We start from the raw sequence: 27,061 nt of genomic DNA, 5'->3' as shown, positions 1-27,061 counted from the left end.
TGTAAATATGAATGTAAACTACAGGCTTGTTGTCTTAAATGTGGTGCCGAAAAGTCTAGATGAAGAAATTATTTCTATTGTTTTAACCAAGAGTTAAATTGCTAGATTTAAACATGCAAATGTATTTTTATTGCTCTGTTCCTGACCAGCTGCAAGATAACAAAAGGGAGATGTTAAGAATGTAAATCCAGTTAATGTGTATCCTGGGAACTCCAGGAAAGTGTAAAATAAATGATGCAATGTTTATAAGAGCTGCAGTTTCAATTTAAACAGAGAGAATCAGAAGGCATTAAGCATTTTTGTCTTGATCATCCAACTAATCAGCACTCTGCCTGTTGTCTTATGTAAGTTATCTTAGACTTGTGTTTTCTTTTAGTGATAGCTAGAACTAGAAATATTAGACTAAGTGTTTTTCTGTGATGTCAGAACTGTACTACTGAATTTTTTAAGTATTTCTGTGTGATCTCTGAACTTTTGACTAGCACTGTATAGTAGAAAGTATTGTCTTGTGGTTTTAATTATTTGTTATTAAATATTTTAAAACCTTTTAACTGTGGCTGGTTTGTGTAGAGATAAGTAAGTTCATTGCATATTTATAGAGTTTAATTTCTAAGTCACTCCAAATAAGCTTGACTGTTTAGTCACATTTACCAATTGGATAATAATATTGCACGGTAATAATTGGACACCCTTTTAAGGGCCTTTGGGTAGCTGATAAATATTAGCTGGTTGGTGGCAAGTAGTACTATCGTATAGTCTGGGTAAAAGGGGCACAGCTGGAGAACCTGTGCCAGCCTTCCCCAGAAGTGTCTGTGTGGTTGTATCACCTCTTATCTCAAAGTGTGTGTGTGTCAGCTACTTAGGCAGGGACACGAAGCATTGGTTGGACAGAGAGATTGCTGGAGATTTTAGCTTGCCTAGCTAGGCTGAGATCTGGACCCTATAGCTGTGCCAGTGGGGAGTCGTATTGGGGACCTGAGGAGCAAGGGAGCGACCAGCCCTGGACTGACTGAGATCTCTGTGTGCTCTTAAGGGAAATTGCACTTTACTGTGTGTATTTGTTATCCTTTCCTCATATATGAGACACCCTGTCTGGTGTTAGTGGTGAGGATTGTGGCTCCTTGATTGCTAGGCCAGGGCACAGGCATCACATATTAAGTGTTGGGGCACTGGTGGTATATCCACATCACATATTAATCAGTTGGCAAATACTAACTGGCTTGTAGTGGTGTGGGTAGAGTGAATCCTGTAGCTTGTGTACAGTGAGCTTTGAAGGTGTTTTGTACTCTAAAACAGCCAAGTGGTGAATACTCAGAGTTCAAGTCACAATTGTTTTATTTCTTTTGTTAGCTTAGTTTGTCAGGGTGAGCAGGCAGCATGTCAGCAGAGGAGTATGGAAAGCTGACAAGGAGCCATCTGGCGGAGATGTGCCAGGCTAGGGGACTGGTGCATGGAAACCTGACTAAGGCAGACCTGATTGCAGCCTTGGTTACAGCTGCATCAGAAAACAGCAACCAGGAGGACAATCAGACTGGCAGTGGAGATGTAATTCCCTCGGAGAATGGACAGCTCAACCTTTCTTCAGTAGACTTAAAAATCCAGCTGGAGCTAAAGATACTTGAGTTGGAGGCCAGGCATGTGGAATTAGAAGCAAATGAAAGACTGCAATGTTTGCAGGCTGAGGAGAATGAGAAACTGTTATGTCTGCAAGCTGAGGAACAAGAGAGGCAGAGGCAGCATGAGAAGGAGATGCTGACTCTTCGCCAGAGTCATGGTGGTAATGGGGAAGGGAGTAAATGCACCCCAGAAGCACAAAAGTTAAGTAAATATCTTCTGCAGTTTAAAGAGGGGGATAATTTTGATAGTTTCATTCATATGTTTGAGAGGGTAGGTTTCCCAAAAGAAATACTGACTGTCAGAGGATGTCAGACTTCCTGTGGAAGGGGAGCTAGGAAGAGTTACATGGAGAGAGTTGAGGCAGGCACAGCTCTCAGACCCTACATTGCAAGGCCTGAAGCAGGTAGCTAGGGAGGCACCTGATTCTCAAGGAAAGGGGGAATCTGTATACTGGGACAAAGGGTTACTGTACAGAGAGTGAACCCCTGAGGGAGGGCTAGAAGGTAAGAGAGTACAGTAGTTGGTGGTGCCTAGAGCCTGCCGTCTGGTACTTTTAGCCATAGCCCATGATATCCCTTTGCAGGTCATATGGGCATAAAACGTACAAAGAGGGGTATTATGCAGAACTTCTACTGGCCTGGAATTTCCAGAGATGTAACGGTACTGTAGGACCTGTGAGCAGTGCCAAAAGGTAGGCAAGGCGGGAGACAAGGTGAGAGCTCCTTTGATGCCTTTGCCTGTGACTGAGGAGCCATTTCAGAGGGTAGCTGTGGAAATTGTGGGTCCTCTGAGTACCCCAAGTTCCACAGGGAAAAAGTGTATCCTAGTGGTAGTGGATTATGCTACACAATACCCTGAGGCAGTTGCTTTATCCTCCATTGAGGCAGAGAAGGTGGTACATGGTTTCTTAGAGATTATCAGCAGGGTAGGTTTCCCAAAAGAAATACTGACTGACAGAGGTGCCAATTTCATGTCAGACCTGCTGGCTTGCCTGTGGAAGTCCTGTGGGGTGAAGCACGTGAAGACCACCCCCTACCATCCCCAGACTAATGGTCTTGGTGAGAGGTTAAACTCTACAAGCAAGTCCATGCTAAGGGCATTTGCAGATCAGTTTAAGAGGGAGTGGGACAAATATTTGCCCCATCTGTTGTTTGCTTACAGAGAGGTTCCCCAGGAATCCACAAGGTTTTCACCCTTTGAGTTGATGTATGGGCATAGGGTGAGGAGACCTCTAGATTTAATTTGAGATGAGTGGGAAGGTGAGTGCGAGTCTCACAAAGAGTCTGTTGTGGAATACGTCCTAAACCTCAGGACAAGGCTCAGGGAAGTCATGGGCTTGGCCCAGGAGAACCTGGCAGAAGCCCAACAACAGACAACGTGTGGTATGACAGGAATGCTCGAGCTAGAGAGTATGCTGTAGGGCAGCAGGTAATGGTTCTCATTCCTGTCAGACACAACAAGCTGCAAGCAGCTTGGTAGGGACCTTACAAGGTGGTAAGAAAGGTAAGTGATGTTAACTACATGGTGGAACTGCTAGGCAGAAGGCAGGAGCACAAATTGTACCATGTTAACATGATGAAACCCTACCATGATAGGGTGGCCCTTGTGCTGAGCATTTGCAGTGGATTGCAGGAGCAGTCTGAGGGAGATCTGGGGACTGATCTCATCAGTGAGGTTCGGGATGACACCTTAGTGGAAGGGGTAGCATTGTCCCATCAGCTATCTCCTACCTAGGTTCAAGAAATCCAAGCATTGTTGCAGGAATTTGGGGACATGTTCACTGGGAAACCAGGGTGCATCCACCTAGTGCAGCACCAGGTCGATACAGGACCCCAAAGGCCTATTAGGCGGGCCCCTTACAGGAGCCTGAGAGAGTCAAACAGACTCTGAGGGAGGAGGTACAGGAGATGTTGGAACTAGGGGTGATTCAAGAGTCCAACAGTCCCTGGGCCTCCCCAGTGGTGCTGGTGCAAAAGAAGGATGGCAGCACCAGGTTCTGTGTAGACTACAGTAAATTAAATATTCACACTGAAACAGATGCTTACACCATGCCTAGAACAGATGAGTCCCTAGAGCAGCTGGGTGGGGCTAGGTATCTTACAACCATCGATCTTACCAAGGGTTACTGGCAGGTGACCTTGACTCCCAGTGCTAGAGAGAAGTCAGCCTTTGTGACTCCTTTTGGCTTGTATGAGTTCACAAAGATGCCCTTTGGGGTGAAGAATGCCTCAGCAATTTTCCAGAGGTTGGTAGATCATATCCTAGCAGGAGCACAGAGATTTGCCCTTGCTTACTTAGATGATATTGCCATCTACAGCCATTCCTGGCCAGAGCACCTTCAGCATGTCAGGGAGGTGCTGGGCAGACTACAGAGGGCAGGGTGACCATTAAGCTGAGCAAATGACAGGTGGGTATGGCAGAGGTCTCCTACCTAGTACATAGAGTAGGGAGTGGTAAGATAAGGGCAGCACCTGCCAAAGTGGAAGCCATTCAGGCATGGCCTGCACCTGTTACTAAAAGCAGGTGAGGGCATTTTAGGGACATCAGGGTACTTCAGAAAATTCATCCCCAGTTATAGTACCATAGCTGCTCCCCTCACAGACCTGACAAGGAAGAACAGGCCAGATAAGGTAGTGTGGACCCCAGCATGTGAGCAGGCATTCCAGAAGCTTGAAGAAGCTTTGGGAGGACCCCTGTGTTAGCCAGTCTAGATTACAGCAAATAATTTGTTGTGTTGGTGGATGCTTCAAACCATGAGATGGGGGCTGTACTTAGCCAGATTTCTTCAGAGGGGGAAGAGCACCCAATGGTTTATCTCAATCGAAGGCTCCAACCCAGTGAGGAATGGTATGCAGCTGTAGAAAAGGAATGTCTAGCCATAGTGTGGGCATTGCAGAAACTTCAGCCTTATCTGTATGGAAAGAAATTCACTGTTATGACAGATCACAATCCCTTAATATGGTTAAACAGAGCCAGCCCACAAAATGGCAAGTTGCTAAGATGGAACCTAGGGCTGCAAGCATATGATATGTCAGTGCAGCACCACAGTGGGAGTATCAATGCCAATGCAGATGGTCTCTTAAGACAGGGAATGGGGTAGGTACACTCAGACAGACCTAACCCTCTCAAGCGGTGTTTCTCAAGGGTCACTTGAAAAACTAGCTTGAGTTCTCCGGGGGGGGGGGGGTGAAGACTAGTAGAAAAGGGTGAAGGCTGCCAGCCTAGCCAGATAGAATTTTGCAGACAATTCTGTCACTTGTAAATATGAATGCAAACTACAGGCTTGTCTTAAATGTAAAGAAATACTGTTACATGTGGAACTGGAAATAAATGTGACAACAGTGCACTCTACTGACCAAAGTAAAGCAGGTGGTGACCCTTTGAAGTAGACAGTGGTGCCGAAAAGTCTAGATGAAGAAATTATTTCTGTTGTTTTAACCAAGAGTTAAACAGCTAGATTTAAACATGCAAATGTATTTTTATTGCTCTGTTCCCGATCAACTGCAAGATAACAAAAGGGAGATGTTAAGAATGTAAATGCAGTTAATGTGTAGCCTGGGAACTCCAGGAAAGTGTAAAAGAAATGATGTAATGTTTATGAGAACTGCAGTTTCAATTTAAACAGAGAGAATCAGAAGGCATTAAGCATTTTTGTCTTGATCATCCAACTCATCAGCACTCTGCCTGTTGTCTTATGCAAGTTATCTTAGACTTGTGTTTTCTTTTAGTGATAGCTAGAACTTAAATGTTTTTCTGTGATGTCAGAACTGTACTACTGAATTATTTTAAGTATTTCTGTGTGATCTTTGAACTTTTGACTAGCACTGTATAATAGAAAGTATTGTCTTGTGGTTTTAATTATTTATTATTAAATATTTTAAAACCTTTTAACTGTAGCTGGTTTGTGTATAGATAAGTAAACTCGAGAGTACATTGCATATTTATAGAGTTTACTGTCCAAGTCACTCCAAATAAGCTTGACTGTTTAGTCACATCTACCAATTGGATAATAATATTGCACAGTAATAATTGGACACCCTTTTAAGGGCCTTTGGGTAGCTGATAAATATTAACTGGGTGGTGGCAAGTGGTACTACTGTATAGTCTGGGTAAAAGGGGCACAGCTGGAGAACCTGTGCCAGCCTTCCCCAGAATTGTCTGTGTGGTTGTATAACCTCTTATCTCAAAGTGTGTGTGTGTGTGTGTGTGTGTGTGTGTGTGTGTGTGTGTGTGTGTGTGTGTGTGTGTGTCAGCTACTTAGGCAGGGACACGAAGCACTGGTTGGACAGAGAGGGTGCTGGAGATTTTAGCTTGCCCAGCTAGGCTGAGATCTGGACCCTATAGCTGTGCCAGTGGGGTGTCTTATTGGGGAACTGTGGAGTAAAGGAGCGACCAGCCCTGGACTGACTGAGATCTTTGTGTGCTCTTAAGGGAAATTGCACTTTACTGTGTGTATTTGTTATCCTTTCCTCATATTTGAGATGCCCTCTCTGTTGTTAGTGGTGAGGATTGAGGTTCCTTGATTGCTGGGCCAAGGCACGGGCATCACAATATCTACAGAATCTGTATGTGGTGCCTTGACAGACACAATATACACAGTCTCTAAGAAAGCTAAATAACATAAAATAGCTTAAGATGCATATTCACAAACAACAAACAGAATTTTCCATTCTGTAGTTTGTAGTTGTACAGAAGTGATTCTGTCATTCTCTGGTACAGATTCTAGTTGAAAATCACACATATGGGGGAGGGGGGAGTATCATCACACCTACTCAAGGCTGTTCTGAGGGTTATCTCCACAGCAAGACAAAGACCAACCACCCTGTCCAAGAAATATGATGTGTACAGGTAAGACTGACTATATTTATTTGACATTTTTCAGCTAACAACAAAACTTCCTGCTCCTTCTTCAGCAGAGACGTGACATTCCATGTTCCAAGAAACATTTTCCATTGCCAGGGTCTGGTCCTTCTTAACCTGTCCCAGCCCAGCCTGCTACCTGATTAGTATTGTTCCTGACCACCCCACACCATTTCATTTACAGGGGTGAGCTCACATGGTAACTTTATGCAGCACTCCACTAAAGCTGTGCGGGTTACCCGGCCATCAGTCACATGCCAGCACACACCATCATCCACAGTCCTGGCTCCAGGTGTATGTCCTGGTAGATCTGAGACAAAGTTTTCAGAGTCTTTTACTGAACCATGGGGGGGGTCATGGATTATTGTTAGTCTGACTTCTCCTCTTAGACCAGTTTGCCAAGGTTGCCCACACCATAAGTGTACTTTCCAGACAACACAGGTCTAAGGATCACAAAGGCAGACAGACCATCAACCAGAATAAGGTCACAACCTAGGAAGAGATTAATGAACATATTAAACAATTACTACAGATAGTTGAAGGGGGACAGATACATTAATAGAGGACCTTTATGAAAAATTCCACATATCCAGGAAGGTTAGTTTTACCCTTTTGAAATACAACCTTCCTTGGTGGTGAGAGACAAGTGGTAAAGCTGTACAAAAAACTACAGATACACAAGAAATTTAGGGAGAAAAGTATTTTAGTTGACTGGCAGACATAAATTATATAAAAGCATTAGTCATTACCCAATTATTGAAGCAGGGATTTAAATCAGATGACATGGTGAGAGTTAGAGATTGTGCAATTTATAAAGCAGGACTGTTTTTCTGGATCTTTTTTCTATTTCACAATTTATATTGAAGATCTCTTCATAGTAGCACACTTTTGTTGGTGAACTGTTATACAATTGTCTTTCCCTCTGAAAGGACAGTTGAGGGTGGGTAAAATTTTAGATGTGGTGTTTCCATCTTAGTAATGACCCCTCTGTCTTGCTTGGTTTTGATACAGGCTTACCTTGAAGTCCATGTCCATCCAGACTCTCTCCTGAGAGGCTTGCATTGTCCTCTTCCGCACAGTGTCTGTACGCTGAGATATACAAGTCAGAGTTTGACTGCCTTAATGATTCTGTATGTTGATGTGAAGAGACCCCATGTTCTGTGATCCCAACCTGAAATAAAGTGACAATGTCTTGTTAGTAATCACATCTGGACATTGATTGTAACTATATAAAATATTGTCAGCAAGAACAATAAAGAACACTCATTTGCAGGTCCTTGTATCCACAGCAAAGCTACAGCAAAGTATCCAAAAACAACAGGAAGACACAGGATAGGCTCCAAGTTATAAAACTTTAATCAGACACAAACGCTTTTACGTCTACTTCTTCAGGCACCTGAAGAAGCAGATGTAGAAGTGTTTATGCCTGATTAAAGTTTTATAACTTGGAGTCTATCCTGTGTCCTCCTGTTGTTTTTTGATATAAAATATTGTGCAAATCAGCTTCACAGCAGAAAAAAAAAAATAAAATAACAAGAACTATATTCATTTGGTAAAAACCTTTACCTGAGATGCATTTAATAGTATGAAATATGACACCATAAGGAATGGGTAGTAGAAATTATTCAACAGTTACTTGGGAAGATAGAAATATCTTCTGAAATTTTAGTTAGTAACGTGGGACAAAATGAAAGCAGAGTTTAAAAATAGGGTATAAATAAAAAAAGAGATATGGTCTGAAGTAACAGGAATTATTTAGAGGAGATGACAAAGGTTAAAGTACTGCAGAATAAGGAGAATCTCACAGAACAAGAACAGGTACAACTGGAGAGTGCTAAGGAGAAAATAAGGGAGTATCTGGATAATATGGATGAGTTTAGAAAGACTGCTGTTAAGCAACTGTTTTCTATTTTATTGTAACTACAGCACACAAAAACATTTGACACAATGACTTAGGCAACAGAAGTAGAAAGAGTTGTTACTAAACATGTGGACCCTATAACAAGAAAAATAACCAAAGATCCTGTAGAAGTATTAGAAATATTTCAGAAATTTTATGAAAATTTGTATAAGGCAGAGAAATGTGGAAATCATGAAAGATCACAAATGGAAATATTTAGAGAAGACTTAAATATGTTAAGATTAGAAGTAAAAGAGGCTCAACAATAAAAAAAAAACAGGAGGAGATGAGATAAAAACAGTGATGTACAATTAATCTACAATAAAGTCTCCAGAATAAATGATATTCCTCTGGAAGTTTGGAAGCAATGAGGGAAGTAAGTGATAACATCTGGAAGGTTTTGTTTAACAGTATTTTAAAAGGAAAGGAAGTATCAGCATCCCGGAAGAAAGCTGTGGTGGCTGTAATACCTAAAGATTGTAAAGACTCATCAGACCCAGTTTCATATAGGCCCATTTCAATTTTAAACCATGACTATAAAATGTTTATGTATATAATAGCTAAAAGAATGGTTAAGGTGTTGCCAAAATTGAGAGATATGGATCAATGTGGTTTTGAGCAGGGGAGGCAAACTTTTGACAACATTAATAGAACAATGATGATCCAGAGGGGAAGCAGAGTATAAGAAAATACCACTGTTGTTGTTAGTGGGTCTTGCTGCAGAAAAAACATTCGACAGAGTAAGCTGGGATTTTATGAGCTGGGAAATGGAAGCATTTGCATTCTCTGATACAATAATAAGGGTAATTAGGAGAATATATGAGGGATCAGAAGCAAAAATTAAATTGGAAAGGTTCCTTTCTGACAAGTTGTGTCTCAACAGAGGAATCAGACAGGGATGTCCTCTTTCTCCCATAATTTGTTTTATATTTAGACCCATTGGCAAAGAAAACAAGGGACTCAGAAATTCAAAGTTATAAAATTGTTATGGCAATCAAGAAAAGTTTGCTTTATTTGCAGCCGATACTATTTTGTACCTGGTAAAAACCAGAAAATTACATCTCATTGTTCTGGAACATTTTGAGACAGTTTCAAGTTTTTTTTTTAATATAAAATCAATGAAGATAAAATAAAGGCTACAGCTGTAAACTGTGTACCCACATATGAACTGATCCAGCAATACACATATTTATGGGAACACAAAAAATGAAATATGTAGAAGTATGGATTACAAAGGCTTTTATTATGGTAGCTAAGGATATGTGAGAAGAGACTAAAGAAAATATAATACAAAAACTGAAAAATTGGAAGCTCTTGATGTTAAGTTGTCTATCTCGCCTTCATTCTTGCTGGTTGGGTTCGGAGCCGATCCTCGGCTCCGACTCGGCCATCTTCAAAACCTCGAGAGCTGCTTACTGACTCGAGGCCACCCCCTATCCCATGATACCTGGTGCTAGATACCCAGATCTCGTTTGCTGCTTCTGCTCCGAGGTTGTTCTACTGGCTCAGGTCATATAAAACTTATTATTACTAGTTTTTTCTGTCATAAAAACTGTTAGTTTAGTGTAAAATTCCATTTTTAATTACAACTATTGTATTTTAGTGTTTTCTATCTGAATTCCTTCCCTTTTTCAGAAACTTGTTTTAATTAGAGAGTTCCCCCTCCCCTTTTTTCTAGCTCTTTCCTTACCTCAAAAGGTTTCTGTTTAAGTTAGAGGATAACCTTTTCTGTCTTTTCCTCTTAAAAAAAAAAAAATAGTTAATAGTTGTTGTTTATAGTATTTATTAGCTAGTTTAGTTATACTTCTGGTAGTAGTAATTGTTGTGTTTGTGGTATTTTAACCTTAACTTCTGTGTCTGGGTTTTTTTCCTTGGTTTCTATTCAGGATGTCCAAGGATCCCAAGCCGTCCGGATTCAAGAAGTGTGACTCATGCTGTCAGAAGATGTCTCTGACAGATGGGCACACTTCTTGTGTTTATTGTCTGGCAGCCGTGCACCTGCAGGATTCTTGCTTGATTTGCCATGCATTTAGTCCAAGAGTCCTGCAGGAGTGCAAAAACAAGTTGATCCTGAGGGGTTTACTTAAGCCGCAAGATTCACCGGCTAAGGCTCAGCCAGTGAAATCTTCTAAGACACCTAAACCTTCGGCTCCCAGTTCGGAGCCATCACTGGGTGAAACGGTACCATCTATCTCAGTTCCAGCTGGAACTGAGGTTTCTCTCTCCCATTCGGCCCCGACATGTTCCTCGAAGCCGTCTGGGAGTTGAAAAAGATCTAGGTCTCCTTCTCTGGAGTCGATACATTCGGCTACGAGATCACCTTTGCTCCAATCGGAGCGCAGTCACCACTCATTCCACTCTTCTTGGTCCTCGAGACTTTCAGATCATGACGTGGAAAGAGTGGTCAGTAGACTGTTAAAATCGCAGGCCCTAGCAAAAATGTTATCCAGCCCCCCTCATCAGGGGTTGGCTCCGCCCATGTCTACAGATATTCCTCCTCCGACTCCTTTGAGCTCGGAGCCGGAGTTCGTTGGGGTTCGAGTCGTGGCACCGTCGGCTCTGATACCTTGTCTTTCGGTTCTGTCATCAGCTCCGATCCCTTCCATGGTACCGTCCCTGGAGGGATCCAGGTGCCGAGACTCCCTCGTTGGCTCCGAGGGGGCGAGTAGAATTGGACCCTTGTCCGACCCCATTCTCCCCCTTGGGGCTTTGGCTCAGGTGAGCTCAGCTCCCACATCAGCCTCGGAGCTGTCCCTCTCGGTGCAGAGAGGGATTCCAATTTCTTCAGAACCGGAGCTCTCTCTGCGTCCGGGCAGGGATGCCTTCGAGGTGATGAGGAGTGTGCTGGCCCCGGAGTCAGCCCCACGATCGACCCCCATCGGCTCCTCCCCCTATGGTGCCTGCGTCAGCCTCTGCCCCTCTTCCAGACCCCAAGCGTGGGGATCCAGTGCTCCAGGACACCTCTTTGGGTGCATCATCCTCTTCCGGGGCCTCCCCTGATCATTCAGAGGAGCCACCTCGCAAGAGAAAATGTAAGAGGAAGCATGTTGACTCCCCTGAGTCTGTCACCTCAGATACCGACTTGGAGGATTCGGAAGGGTCCCCTAGATCCCCCTCTGAAGATGTCTTCTTTTGAGACATCCTTGAGATGCTTAGGCAGAGGGGGAACTGGGCTACCCTAGCCCCTTCTGAGGACGAGTCAGTATTCTTGGATGCGTTTGGCTCCCGACCCTCCACCTCCTGGGTGTCTCCGCCCTTTGACCCACTGATGTCAGTCATGGCTCAAAGGGCGTGGTCGGCTCCAGATTCCATGGAACCAACCCCTAGGAGACCTGGTAAATTCATAACAGCTCCAGAAGGGCATCCCCATCAGTGCCATGGTGGTTGCAGCGGCCACGAAAGAGGAGTTAGCCGAAACTTCTTCATCTCTTCATCCTCCTAGTAAGGAGTCTAGGATGATGGACAGATACCGGAAGCGGATGTTCGCTTCAGCGACCTTCTCCATGAGGTCCCGAAATTATTTGTGCCACTTCACCAGTCTTCAGAGGGATTTCCTTAAAGAGCTTGGAGATACCCTCCAAGATCCATCAGCTGAGGGGGCTCAGGCTAAGATGGCTTCCCAGCTGGTGACTCTAAATTCAGTGGTGAACTCCTCCATGAGGCTCATATCTTATGCCACTGATGGTGCGGGTAGAGCCGCAGGCACAGGCGTTGCCCTGAGGAGGCATGCTTGGATGCAGCTATATAACTTTGCGGAACCATTCAGAGCATCTTTCACCAATACCCCTTTGATGGATCCGCTCTTTTTGTATCACAGGTGAAGGATACCCTTACCAGGTGTTAGCAGGAAGGCAAGACTCTCTCTGCCGTGGGAGTCCATTTTTCCACTTCGTCCAGACCCTATCCCAAGGGTCAGAAGAGTGGAAAGGTGTGGTTCCAGAAATCCCAGGGAGCCTTGCCGGACACACGTGGTGAGTTCCCATCCAGAGGCAGAGGAGGGAACAATAACTGATGCTGCCCCCGTGGCAGAGGGGGACAGCAAAACCAGGGCAGCAGAGAATCCTTCTCTGAGAAGCCCTTCCAGCATCCCTGAAGGATTGCCCGGCTGCCCACCTCTGGAGGCAGTCGGGGGAAGATTATCACTATACCCAAAAGCCTGGCAAGAGATAACTCAAGACAAGTGGGTACAGTCCCTTATAGCCAGAGGCTACAAAGTTCCTTTCCTGTGCCCTCCCTTGCTGTCAAACAAGTCCCTTCCAGATGTTCCACCCAGTCTAAGGGATCAAGCACTCCAAGAAATTTCAAAACTGCTAAGAAAGAGAGTCATCCAGGAAGTCCCAGCAGACCAGCTAGGATCCGGAACTTACTCAAGGTTCTTTTTGGTACCAAAAACGACAGGGGACTGGAGACCCATTCTGGATCTCAGCAGACTAAACAAGTCTGTTCGAAGAACCAAGTCCATTCTACCCTTTCTGGGTCAGGACAATTGGATGTGCTCTATAGATCTTCAGGATGCATATTACCACATCAAAATGGACAAGCGCTCCAGAAGATTCCTCCGCTTCTGGCTGGGAGCCAGTCATTATCAATTCAGAGCTCTGCCCTTTGGTCTCACCACAGCCCCCAGGGTGTTCACCAAATGTATGGCAGTAGTTACCACTCATCTCAGACAGTTAGGATTCCAGGTGTTTCCATATCTAGACGACTGGCTCCTAACTGCTTCCACCAGGCATCAACTTCTGCTAACCAGAGACTACACTATCCAGACTTTCTCCAGGCTAGGTATCACAATAAATTTCAAAAAATCTGCATTGTCGCCCTGTCAGTCTATCACCTTTATAGGCGCAAATTTAAATACAAAGGACATGTTGGCGAGCCTCCTACCAGACAGAATACAAGTAATTTGCCAACATGTGCAGGTCTTATTAGCATACAGAAGAATTCAAGCCAGGTTCATCCTCCAATCTCTAGGTCTCATGGCAGCAGCAATCGTGCTCATTTCTCTAGCTCATTTTTACATGAGGATTCTCCAGTGGCTTCTCTTCACCCAATGGTCCTTCCAGCAGCTTCCTATGTCTCACATGATTATGATCACAGAAGCATGCAAAAAGCACCTTGCATGGTGGATGGTCTCCACATCATTGCCTCAAGGCAGACCCTTTGTCCCATTACCTCATGTTGCTATGGTAACCACGGATGCCTCCCTGATCGGGTGGGGGGGGGCATTATCAGGGCAGGACAGTCCAAGGCATCTGGCAACCTCACGAGTACCATCTGCATATAAACATCTTGGAGTTGAGGGCTGTGCTTCCAGCATTGCAAGCTCTTCAGGACTCTCTTCCTACCAGGACCATTGCAATTCAAACGGACAATATGTCGGTAGTATGGTACATCAACAACCAGGGCAGAACCAGGTCCTACCCCCTATGTCGAGAGGCACTCAGACATCTGGCAATGGGTGATCTCTTCCCAACGGTTTCTGATCGCAACGCACATCCCTGGGAAGTCCAACTTCATAGCAGACAGACTCAGCAGAGCAATTCTCATGCCTCACGAGTGGTCTCTGAATCAGGTTGTTGCGGACCATATCTTCTGCAAATGGGGTCAACCTTGCTGTGACCTTTTTGCAACTCCCTTCAACAGCAAATGCAGCAATTTCTTCTCTCACTTTCCACTTCCCGGACATTCCCCCAGAGACGCTGTAGTCCACGATTGACCTCAGGGACGTCTTTATGCATTCCCTCCATATCCCTTAATTCCCAAGCTAATACAGAAAGCTACCGCATTGGGTTGCAAAATGATCCTCATTGCTCCGTACTGGCCTCAACAGATATGGTTTCCTTTCCTGCAACATCATCTTCTCAAGCAGCCTTGGACTCTGGAAACTCTAAAGGGTTTTTCACTGATAGTGTTGTTGCCGCCCATCATTAAGTTAAAATTAAGCTTCCTCGTAAATAATTTAACATCTATAATAGTTTTAACTATATCCAATCTCTGGGCGGGAACATAAGTGTAACCCTTTGCAAAGAGCCCAACTTGCTCTTATGTAATAGGTGTTGTAGAATAATTGTAAACCATAAAATCACCATCAATGTTAGTCAATATAACAGGTGAGTTGAAAACCCCTGAATTGTTCCCTTCATGGTTACTCAAATCGATAAATCCAAGTGGAGTGGCATCAAAACAATCAGCTGAATGATATTCACAGCTGGGAGAAATGAAACTGGAATTAACTACATCCACTTCAATACCTGAAGTATAAATAGCTTCAAGTGGAGAAACTAATTCCTGTGTTGTTTGAAATTCTGTTTGCCAGTCCGATTCAAACCCATTGCTGATTGTTTCGGTCTTGCTCCTAAAAAATTTGGATTATTTGATCTTAGATTGTAATGGCCTGTCGCATTATTATTCTGTGCTCTTTCACTCCTTCCATGATCAACTTGTGCCTCGACATCTGTGGGAACTTCGTTATCCACAGAAAAATTCATTTGACGAGGATAGTTATTATCATAATTAATGCTAGGTGGCGAATGCACTATATTGTTGTTGTTAGCGGTTTGAGCTAAGTGCCCTGCACCTTTCCACACCTGAGCTTGTGATGGAATAGGGTAAGCTGTACCCTCGTTGTACACCTTTACATCCCTATCGATTTTCTTGATCTTGTTTTTCCTAAGTTTGTCTAGGTATTGGTCTATACTGGTGAACATTCTACTATAATCATATTTGTAACGGAAAAACTCTTGGTTCAATTTTATTTTGGCATCAAGCTCCTCTACTTGATGGCTTAAAGTTTCAACCAGAACGGAATAATGCTTTATCATTAAAGTCAGTAAATCTGAACCCTGCTGTTCAAATAAAGTTATCAGTTCTTTGTGAAAAGCCGAGTTTGCTACCAGGCCAGTAGGGTACTGATAATGTCTTAGACCTTTAGGTACGATTTTGCATTTAAGACACTCTTGGAAATAGGAAACCTCAAGTTGTGTCTTTTTAAGTTTAACTAACAGGCTGTCCAGCACTTTTAAATTATGAGATATATCAGTGTACTCACTATTTTCTTCTATAGTCAATTGCTTCGACCCTTCAGATGTCTTGGAAAAGCAAAAGTTGTCAGACATCCAAATCTTTATATCCGGAAAAAAAGGTGCTTTAGAAATATTTGGTGCCGTCCGGTCACTTGCAGCCTGGAATTCGTTGGTAGACATTCCGTAAGTTGACATTGGCGTTACTCACAGATGAAACGCCCATATGGTCTAGATGTGAAGTAACCACTCTGTTTACCACGTTATTCGAAACCGGTAACTCATCAGAAATAGTTGAGCGGCTGGCCGGAATGCTCCTCTGCCCGCATGTGAGGCTCTGTGATTCTGACGAACATCCACCGGTGAGGTTACGTGAAGCTGCTGCAATATTTACATAAGGAGTTAAATTGGGCAAAGGCAGATTAATTCTAGCATTATGGTGGTTTTCCAATTTGTCAACTCTACCAATAAGCAAGACCGAAACAATCAGCAATGGGTTTGAATCGGACTGGCAAACAGAATTTCAAACAACACAGGAATTAGTTTCTCCACTTGAAGCTATTTATACTTCAGGTATTGAAGTGGATGTAGTTAATTCCAGTTTCGTTTCTCCCAGCTGTGAATATCTTTCAGCTGATTGTTTTGATGCCACTCCACTTGGATTTATCGATTTGAGTAACCATGAAGGGAACAATTCAGGGGTTTTCAACTCACCTGTTATATTGACTAACATTGATGGTGACTTTATGGTTTACAATTATTCTACAACCTATTACACAAGAGCAAGTTGAGCTCTTTGCAAAGGGTTACACTTACGTTCCCGCCCAGAGATTGGATATAGTTAAAACTATTATAGATGTTAAATTATTTACGAGGAAGCTTAATTTTAACTTAATGATAGGCGGCAACAACACTATCAGTGAAAACCCCTTTAGAGTTTCTAGTGTTTACAATCCACCATTACATCCACTTTTAAGTGTTTTCGAACAAATGTGTGAGCTAGATTTGCGTCAGAAATTCAAATCGGGCCACAATTTTCCCACCTTTGGTAACACTTCTAAAGCAGAAAAGAAATGCATAGATTTCATTAAGATTAGTAACATTCGGATTTGTAAACCAGACAAAGGTGGGGGCCTGGTTATTTTTGATAGTGACGATTATGAAACAAGAATGTTAAAGTTACTGGATAGTCCATCTTACATTCTTAGTTCAAGGTCTGAGACTAATGGAGCTTACAGCACCATTAAGAATAGCATTGAAGAAATGTTTATAGAAGGAAGGATAGACTTGAATATTTAAAATTATATGTGTATTTCATATCCTAGGTTCCCTCACTTGTTTGGTATACCCAAAATACACAAAGATATTTCTAATCCCCCTATGCACCCACTTGTGGATGGTAGGGGTTCTCCGACTTACACGTGCTAAAATAGTTGACGCAATTTTGCAGAAGTATTTAGCTAAGGCAAACCACATTTGTAAGGATTCTTGGTCATTTTTGGATAAAATGAATCAGTTAGTCTATAATCCCTCTCATAATTTCCTTACTGTGGACGTTAAAGACTTGTACACGTGTATTCCACACGATGTAGCTTTAGAATGGGTTAACCAATTTTTGAAAACAAATGGAGCAGTAAATACAGAGATGTCACTTGTTAATGAATTATTGGTGTTGATTCTTGATAATAATTATTTTTTATTTGCCAATAATTTTTATTTACAGAAAGTTGGCATTGCAATGGGCTCCCCATGTGGAGCAAGCGTAGCCAACTCTGTTATGGCCAATTGGGAGCATTTATGTGTCTTTAACAACTGTGAATTTAAGGACAAATTAATTTTTTATACTCGTTACCTTGACGACATCTTTATATTGCTCGATGGGGACAATTCACTTAGTGACAAAGTTGCAGACTATTTTAATCAGTCTACACACTTCTTACGGTTTACATTTACTTTTAGTACTGTAAGTGTTTCTTACCTGGATATTCAATTGAATGACTTTAATTTACAGAATTTCACCGCTAGAATACATAGGAAGAGTACCTACTCAAACTCTTTCTTACACTATTCTAGCTGTCACCCTCATTATCAAAAGCGAGCAGTTGTCAAGGGCCAATTGGTGAGGGCTGCTCATATTGTGACCTTAGATGAGGATTTTAATATTGAATGTTCTTATTTAAAGAATATGTTTCTTCATCGTGGATATCCAAATCAAATGGTTAGTGATATTATAGATGAGGTTTCACGTAAATGCCTTCAACATGTCTATAGACCTATTCTTGATCGAATATGCATACAACATCAACATTATAACAGTTCTAACGCATCAGTGGTACAGGACCGTACAGCCTCCCAAGAGCTGGGACACCAAAGCTCAAAGTTTATCACAACTTTTAATATTAATAGTCAAGCTTGCTTTGAGATTATATGTAAGAATTGGGCAATTTTTAGAAGTGACCCTAGCATCTTTCAGAGACTAGGTGAATGGCCTCAAGTGACATATAAGAAAGCTAAAAATCTCAAAACATTCTTTGAACAACAACAGCAGGGCCCTAGCAGATCTGTAGGCATGTACAAATGTCAATCCTGTAACTATTGTAAATATATAAATGGTTCCAACAGGTTTAAGATAGAAGGTCAAACCTACAGCTTGAAGCATAGGGTTAACTGTAATTCTAAAATGATTATCTACTTAGCCCAATGTCAGCGCTGTTCAGCATTTTATATAGGCAAGACAGAGAGGCATCTCCGAGACCGCATCTACGAGCATATTTACGCCATTAGAAAAAATAAACACGAAAACGCCTTAGCTAAGCACATTTTGAGCTACCCAGACCATAACTTTAAATTTATGGTGATAGATCAAGTTATTCCAAATGTAAGGGGTGGCCCAACAGGTTTAAAACTGGAAGAGCTCGAACTCATCTGGCAGATTATATTGAATGCATATAATGTACCTGGCTTAAATGAGAATTGTTCTATCAGTAGTATTTTAAAGATTAAAAGTTTAGCCAGATGATTTTGTCTGAAATTAAAGATCTGAAGTAGGCAGACTTCATTCGTCTGCAACCTGTGGGTATCGGATCCGATCTCGGATCCGAGCCGGCAATTCAAAAGCTTAGGCTCCGAGCTCCTAGCTCCTCCCTCTTACCCATAACCCCTTGCCAAGCCCTGACTGACCTCAGATTTCGTTTGCCGCTTTTCAAGAAGCAACGGAATTCTAGAGCTCCTGGCGTTGGTTGAGATAAGTTTAGATTTTTTGACAGAAAAAGTTTTCAAATTCTCTGTTTTTGTTATTAATCTAGTTAGTGTTGTGTGTGGTTAAGGCTTTCCTCCCTCTTTAGTTAAATTTTCTCGGGTTTTCGTAGTTTGTTTGTGTGTGTGTGTATTTAGGCCTTAGGTTTGTAATGTCTGAAGCCCCTAAGGCTGTTTTCTCCAAATGTACCGAGTGTGGCCATAAGCTGTCCCCAGCAGATGGCCACACTCAAGTCATGCTTGGGGGTTGAACACCTGTCTTCTGGTTGTACCATTTGTGCAGGGTTCAACCCCCGGGCTTTAAGGGAACGGAGGTCGAAGTTGGTGCTGGCGGGTCTTTTACCCCCAGATACTGCTTCGGCCTCTGCCCCTTCCAGTCAGCAACCTGTTGCTGTGAGTTCTCCCCCTCCGGCTGGGACTCAACCTCCCTTAAAGTTGCCGGAGGGGAAGGATTCTTCTAGGGAGAGACAGAAGGAGAGGCACAGGGAGAAGCACCACAAGAGGAGAGCCGAAGCTTCTAGTTCGGCTCCTCCATCTAAGCGGGCCTCCCCTGTGCCTTCTAGCTTTCCTCCTCCTCGGCTCCACTCCCCTCGGTTCTCTCCTGGACCCGAGGAGGAGGAGGCTAGCCCTTCCAGGAGGTCACCGAGACGGCTCTCTAGGTCCGCTTCGGTGGCCTCCTCTAGATCGACCTTTTCAATGAGCGAAGCTGATATGGACCGGATGATGAGGAAATTCATCCAGGCCCAAATGCAAATGGGAGTGCTCCTAGCCCCCCCCCATCCGGGAGGGGCTTCGACCCCTTTCGCCCCTTAGCTCCTTCTCCGACCCATACCACGGGTTCGGAGCTATCGGCGCAGTGCAGATTTGGATCCGGGGGTGGGTCGGATCCGATAGGTCGGCGCACCTCGGATCCGTCCCATCCCTTGAGTGCTTGGTGCCGGACCCGACCTCTCGAGCCGAGGCCGAGCCTCGGATCCGAGGGAGCTGGTGTGTCTTCGGCTCCGTCCAGGTCGGAGCACACTGGTCTCTCGGATCCGACGGTTTCGGCTCCGACTCCGATCCGTACATCGGATCCGAGTGGGGGTCGGCTCTCGGGGCTTAGAGAAGCTGGCTCCCCCTCGGCTTTCAACGTTATGGAAAGGGCACTGTCGAGGACATCCGGACCCCCGGTCCCTGCCACGGCTCCATCCCGCACTCCATTGCAGTTGGGCCAGGCCCCCACCAGCCGGTCCCAGGGACAGCCCGCCTCGATGTCCCAAGTGGTTCCCTTGGAACATCCATCTGCTGAAGAGTACTCCTCGGACAGCCCCCCCGATGAAGTACCTCGGAAGCGTAAGTGCAAGAGGAGGCACATGGACTCCCTGAGTCCGTCACTGAAGACACGGACTTGGATGAAGGGAAGGCTCCCTAGGTCACCCCCTGAGGGCGTCTCATTTGGAGACATCATGGAGATGTTAAGGATCAGGGGGTGGTCTGCCCCAAGGCTTCTTCGGACGAGTCTGTGTTCTTGGAGGCATTCGAGGCGGGCCCTTCTACCTCTTGGGTGTCCCCTCCTGCTGACCCCTGGTGGATCTTATATCCATCAGGGCGTGGAAGGATCCGGACACCATTGAGCCTATCCTAAGCGCCCGGACTGCATTCTTTCTCCTCCATCAGACCGCACCCACTGGAGTAAGGGTCCCCCAGTAGATGCCATGATGATGGCTGCAGCCACGAAGAGGGAATTGGCCCAGGAGAGTCCCTCCGTCCATCCTCCGGGCAAGGAGTCCCGTTCGATGGATCGCATTGGGAAGCGAGTTTTAGTTCAGCGACCTTCTCCTTGAGTCTGCTGAACTACATGGCACATGTCATTAGGATGCAGCGGGATCTGATTAAAGAATACGCTGCATCTCCCCCGGAGTCCATCTCGAGTGAGGATAAACAGGTTTACTCCACCCGAATGGCCACTCTCAGATCAGTATCCAATACATCTATGCGGCTGCTGTCTCATGCTACTGAGGGAGCCGCTAGAGCCAGCGGAGCAGGCCTTGTCATGAGGCGACAGGCCTGGCTCCGCCATTGTGATTTTGCAGAGCCCTTCAAGGCGACCTTCGCGAATGCCCCTTTCGATGGTTCAGCCTTGTTTGGCAAGACTGTTCGCGAGACATTAGTCCAGAGTGAAAAGGATGGGAAGACGCTGTCTGCCGTCGGAGTCCGCTTCTCAGCTTCCCAGAGGTCCGTCTCTAAGAACCAAAAGGGACAGAAGAAGATGTGGTACCGGAAATCGCAGCAGTCCCAACCTGCTCCGGATAACCAGTCCTTCCGTGGCAGAGGAGGACGGGGAGGTCGTCGTGCCAGAGGCAGGGGGGCTCCTGGCAATTTTGGGTCCAGAGAACCCTTCTCTGAGAGACCCACGCAGCAGCCCTGAAGGGTTGCCCGGCTGTCCGTCTCTGGAGGCAGTCGGGGGGCGGTTTTCGATGCACCTGACTTCTTGGGAGTCCATAACAACAGACAGTTGGGTGCTTCGACTTATATCCAGAGGATATTCAATACCCCTATTCAAGATTCCCAAATCTCGCAGCCTCCCAGATGTTCCACCCGACCAAAGGGAGGCGGCAGCTATCGAAATACAGCCGCTGCTACATAAAAGAGACATCCAGCACGTCCCCAGATCAAGGCGGATTAGGGTTTTACTCAAGGTTTTTTTTTGTGCCAAAGAAGACGGGGACTTAAGACCAATCTTAGACCTTTCCCAGTTGAACCTGTCAGTAACCAAGCAAAGTTCGGATGGTCACCCTGCAATCTATACTCTCCCTCTTGAGGGAGAACGACTGGATGTGTTCCATACACCTCAAGGATGCGTACTACCACATTCGGATGGACAGACGATCCAGGAGGTTTCTTCGCTTCCGGCTGGGAGCCAGTCATTATCAGTTCAGGGTCCTCCCCTTTGGTCTCACCTCAGCCCCAGGGTGTTTACCAAGGTGCTAGCGGTGGTAGCGGCCCACCTGAGGCTCCAGGGATTACAGGTCTTTCCGTACCTGGACGACTGGCTCCTGACGGCATCATCAAGGCATCTTCTGTGCTCAGCCAGGGATTACTTTCTTCAACTAGCACCAAGGCTGGGCATCACGATCAACTGGGAGAAATCTTTTCTGAATCCAACTCAAATTATAGATTTCATAGGAGGAAGACTAGACACCAGATCAATGCGAGCCTTCCTCACCCCAGACCGTATCGCCAGCCTGAGGTGTCATGTGACAGCAATCCTGCAACCATCTCCAACTGCAGCTTCGGTCCTGAGGGCCCTAGGTTCTATGGCGGCAGCTATCCCGCTTCTAATTCATGCCCATTTACGCATGCGGGTTCTTCAATGGACCCTTCAAGTTCAGTGGTCTCCTCTTTGTTCGTCTCTAAACGCTCCGATTGCGGTCAGCAGAGCGTGCAGGGACTCCCTTCTGTGGTGGCTTCTTTCTCCGGAGCCCCTGGCAGGGAGACCTTTTTGCGCTGCATTTCCCCGAGCCACAGTGACCATGGACGCTTCTTGCCTCGGGTGGGGGGGGGCATTCTGCGGGAAAGATTGTCCAAGGCACGTGGAATCCCACAGAGACGTCATTGCATATAAATGTCCTGGAAATGAGGGCGGTGCTCCTAGCGTTGCAAGCACTTCACCACGTTCTTCCTTCAGGGACTATTGCGATTCAGACAGACATGTCCGTAGTCTGGTATATCAACAAGCAGGGAGGAACCAGGTCTTACCCCCTTTGTCGAGAGGCCATGAGAGTCTGGGAATGGGCAATTTCCACCAAACGCTTTCTGGTAGCAACGCACATTCCGGGAAAGTCCAACACCTTGCGGACAAGCTCAGTCGCACCATCCTTTCTCCACACGAGTGGTCCCTCAATCTTCAAGTAGCGAAGAAGATTTTTGCCGTTTGGGGGCAACCCTGTTGCGATCTTTTTGCTTCTCCCTCAAACGCCAAATGCGACAATTTCTTCGCTCTGCTTCCCCACCAGGGAGTTCGAGGATGCTCTGGTGCATGCTTGGCCTCCCGGTCTCCTTTATGCCTACCCTCCACTTCCTCTGATGCAGAGGCTTCTGCAGAAAGCCAACAGTTTGGGGAGCAGAATGATTCTCATTGCCCCATTCTGGCCTCGACAACCTTGGTTCCCCTTTGTATGGTCTCACAAAATCAATCCACCATGGATTCTGGATCCAATTTCGGATCTCATCTCTCACCCTCTGGGAATGCCAGTTCCCAATCTGCAGACCTGAAGTTGACAGCTTGGCTGCTCCAATTCCAACCTTAATTAGGACTCCCGGTATCTCTTCACCGGTCAAGGCCATTTTGGTGGCTGCTCATAAACCTTCCACCAGACAGGTTTATCGGAGTAAATGGAAGAGGTTCTCTATATGGGCAGGACAGAGAACTGTGGATCCTTTTTCAGCACCTATCTCTGCGGTGCTGGATTTTCTAACAGACCTCTTTCATCAAGGGGCTAGTTCTTCCACGATTAAGGTACAATTGGCGGCTATCTCGCATTATCACATTGGTCATGACACAGCTCCCCTTATGACAGCGAAATTATGCAAAACCTTTCTCAAAGGAGTTTTTTTGTTAAGGCCTCCAGTCAAGGAGGTTGTACCACCTTGGGACTTGTCTTTAGTCCTGCAGGCCCTTACTGCTCCTCCTTCGAGCCTGCAGCTTCTGCTGATTTAAAATACCTTTCCTGGAAGACTGCCTTTCTGGTAGCTATCACTTCAGCCAGAAGGGTGTCTGAGCTTCAGGCTCTATGTGTCAAACCGCCTTATCTTTCTTTCTTCCCTGATAGGGTGTTGCCTCAGGACCAATCCATCTTTTCTTCCGAAGGTCTCTTCTGAATCAAATATTAACCAGTCAATCAATTTGCCTGTATTTTTTCCCAAGTATTCAAACAAAGGAGAATACAAATTGCATTCCTTGGATGTTCATAGACAATTACGTTTTATATTAACAGGACAGCTGGCCACAGGAAATCAGATCAGCTGTTCGTCTCCTTTGCTAAATTTGCTCTGGGTAAAGCAGTATCTAAAGTCACTCTATCTAAATGGATTGCTAATTGCATTCTGCAGGCATATGACACTTCAGGAAGACCTGCTCCTCAGAGGGTTACGGCTCATTCTACTAGGGCAGTTTCTACGTCAGCCGCCTTTAAGTCCCGTGTTTCGTTGGATGATATCTGCGCGGCAGCTACTTGGGCCTCGCCTCATACTTTTATTTCTCATTACAAGGTGGATGTTGTTTCTAGAGGAAGAGCATCCTTTGGCTCAGCGGTGCTCGGAACATCCTTCCATGACGCCCAAGATTCAGGTAGCTAGGGACTCTGTCCCACAGGTTGCAGACGAATGAAGTCTGCCTACTTCAGATTTAGAAGTTATGTACTCACCATAACGTTCCATCTGAGTAGGTGACTTCATTCGGATCTATCCCTCCATCCCCCTGACCTTTATAGAGCGAGTATTTATGCTGTTTTAGTGTACTGTGGTCAGTATTTTGAGGCAAACTCAATCTGAGGTCAGTCAGGGCTTGGCAAGGGGTTATGGGTAAGAGGGAGGAGCTAGGAGCTCGGAGCCTAAGCTTTTGAATTGCCGGCTCGGATCCGAGATCGGATCCGATACCCACAGGTTGCATCCGAATGAAGTCACCTACTCAGATGGAACGTTATGGTGAGTACATAACTTCTAATTTTATTCACACATCTTATTATAGTTTTTATGGATGGGTTTATATTTCAGTATTTATTTTAAATAGTTATTGTTATAGTTATACACAAATGTTTTTATTTTTGTTTTTATTCTTATTTTAGTAGAGGGCAGTAAGTGTATTAAAAGCTTGCATTGTAGGTGGTTCTGTGTTATTACCTTTTTAAACATTAATTGGTAATTTACTTTTGATTATTACCTCGTTTATATAAGGTTGTCATTATTAGTATGTATTTGTCTGAAGACGTTTGTGTATGGTACGCAAACGAAAAGCGCTTTACTCCATTTTATCAATTAAATATATATATTTTTATTATTTGGTTGCTTTAGTGCCGCTTTTCCTGATTTATTTTGCATTCTTAGTTTGTTTTTAGGTTGAAGCAAATACTTATGCTACCTCATAACTAACTGGTTCTTGATTATATAGTCAGTTGATAGGGTAAGACCCATTTGGGACAAATGGCTATTTTCAGAGAAAATATGTAGCTTTGGGTTACTTAATTGACTTGAATGTAGGCAACCAGGTTTTGAGAAATGAAAGCAAAACCACATGATTAATTCTGTTTTTATGCAGAGTTTCTAGTTTTGTTTTGCATTATTTGAACTTTGTTATTGAAAATTAACATTACTGTAAATTAAATTAACACAAGAAAGAGTTTCTAGACTATTTAGCATTTCTGCCTCAGGGCAAAAAAATCTGGAATTCAAATGTTAAATCCATCCTCTGGTTACTGTCTGTGCAGAGTCCATATTTTCTCCTCATGCCTTCATGTAGTTTTGTCAAGGCATTATTTTCTTCCACCTCTTAAAAATATGTTGTTGGATTGGATACTTTAAACTTTCTGAACTGTCCACATACACTGCATTTATCTTTACTACCGAGATCTGGATTACAGCTGAAATTGTCCATGAAGGATCACTTTTTAATGCAGATAACAAGCAAAAAAGCTTGCTGGCTTCAGCTAATATGCTCTGAACTGTCCATGTACATTGCATTTATCTTTACTACCGAGACCTGGATCACAGCTGAAATGTTCTATGAAGGATCACTTTTTAATGCAGATAACAAACAAAAAAGCTTGCTGGCTTAAGCTAATAATGCTGTACTTTTAGCCCTACATCTCATGACCCCATCATTATGGATGAATAATTCTAACTCTGGAAATAAACTGTAATGCAGTAGATGGAGAGGACATACCTGATATTCTGGGATGTGACAAAATTGATTAGAGAACCAAGATCAATTGTTTTTACTATTAATTTATAAGTTATAATGTATTCCAAATAACTTTATTACTCGGTTTTAGAGCTAAACATATACTAGTACACAGATACATTTCCTGACTACTCATTTTATGCAAATGATATAGCCTCTCTATTTTTTATCAGTTTATCCTAAGACAGAGAGCCAGTATTGTGGTTAAGACTGTGAACATATAACAGAAGACAGAAAAGCCAATAATGTTTTACTTACAGACAAGCTATAGCAAAAGCCCGAGGTCTGACTTGGCTCTCCGTGCCAAAACATGAGCCATCTTCAAATTAGTGGTCACCACTGCATTTCATAGCTTATGCTTACTCCGAGCGCATATGGCTATTTTGTGGTTCTTGACTGTGATTAGAAATCAGTCCATGCTACATATAGATTCAAGTGATTAATACATTTTGTACCTTTGCTTTAATGAGTAATAAGATCAAAAACACTCCTACACTTTTCCCTTAATATAACAAGACAGGCGCCAGAAATAATATTTGCTACAGTAACCTGTTAATTAAAGTGAGATAAAGTCAGTGAGGAAATGGACATAATGTACCCATGATTACTGTCTGTAATATAAACTTCCTCTAAACAGCAATCACTGTATTTTCATGCCATGTTCATCCTCTTGTGCCTTCAAGAAACTGGTAATAACAAAACACTGCCATATTTCAGTCTTCAACATTGCTTCCATGTGGTCGTTCTCAGTCAGTGAATTCAGAATTTACTGAAACCAGAAAGAGCTTGGATCCATTGAAAAGGGTCTCTAAACATTTGGAAACCAATTATAAAATAAAGCATGGAGTGAAGAGTAGCCATCAGTGCTGAACAGTACCATGCACAACTGAATATCATACCTCTTAACATCTCAGCTTTCAAATTCATAGTAAGATACCATCAAAAAAATCGTAGGAGAGGACCAAAAAAGTTGTAGCACTTAAAACATACTTATGCATAACTTTGTGTCCATATTTTTTTCGGGGGGGGGGGGGGCTAATAAGCATATTTGCCATCTTTGGGGACACAGCCTGCAAAATTAAGAACTTTATTGTGCTAACAGATGTACAACTATATAACTGAACCACAAATGCATCCTTAATGCACTGTGGCATTTCCAGTTATGCATGGACTCTGCATTTCCATATGAGAAATAGCCAAGTAACCACTCCTGCAGTTAGTAAACCCAACAGTACAAATCTGTGACATAACCACCTTCACTAAAAACTAAAGTCTGGGATGATTGCACAAACACATAACACTGGACAGAAATATATCTACTGAAAGCATTCTGCACTTTAAAATTAGGGAATGGGAAGTAGGTGTAATCTCCTCTTTTCTTTACTACTATCGGTATTAGAAGTAATGAAACTACGATCAAGAGAGCACAAGTTTTATACAAAAGATTTTGCTCACACAACACATAAAGGCTGT

The 27,061-nt window shown here is 43.9% G+C and overlaps 1 protein-coding gene across 2 annotated transcripts in view; it reads right to left on the bottom strand.

The window, feature by feature from the left end:
* The window catches only part of NAB2 (NGFI-A binding protein 2), a 120,354-nt gene that overhangs the window by 11,809 nt on the left and 81,484 nt on the right, over nt 1-27,061 (bottom strand). For both annotated transcript variants that reach the window (XM_044083656.1, XM_044083657.1), the window contains exon 5: nt 7,495-7,648. In XM_044083656.1, the coding sequence (XP_043939591.1) occupies nt 7,495-7,648 (154 nt within the window). The remainder of the gene's footprint in view (nt 1-7,494; nt 7,649-27,061) is intronic.

Source organism: Protopterus annectens, chromosome 9.part0, assembly GCF_019279795.1.
Source record: "Protopterus annectens isolate FY-2018-M chromosome 9.part0, PAN1.0, whole genome shotgun sequence".
Taxonomy (NCBI): Eukaryota; Metazoa; Chordata; order Ceratodontiformes; family Protopteridae; genus Protopterus; species Protopterus annectens.
Note: the sequence above shows the minus strand (reverse complement) of the source record. Positions and strands in the feature narration are given on the sequence as shown.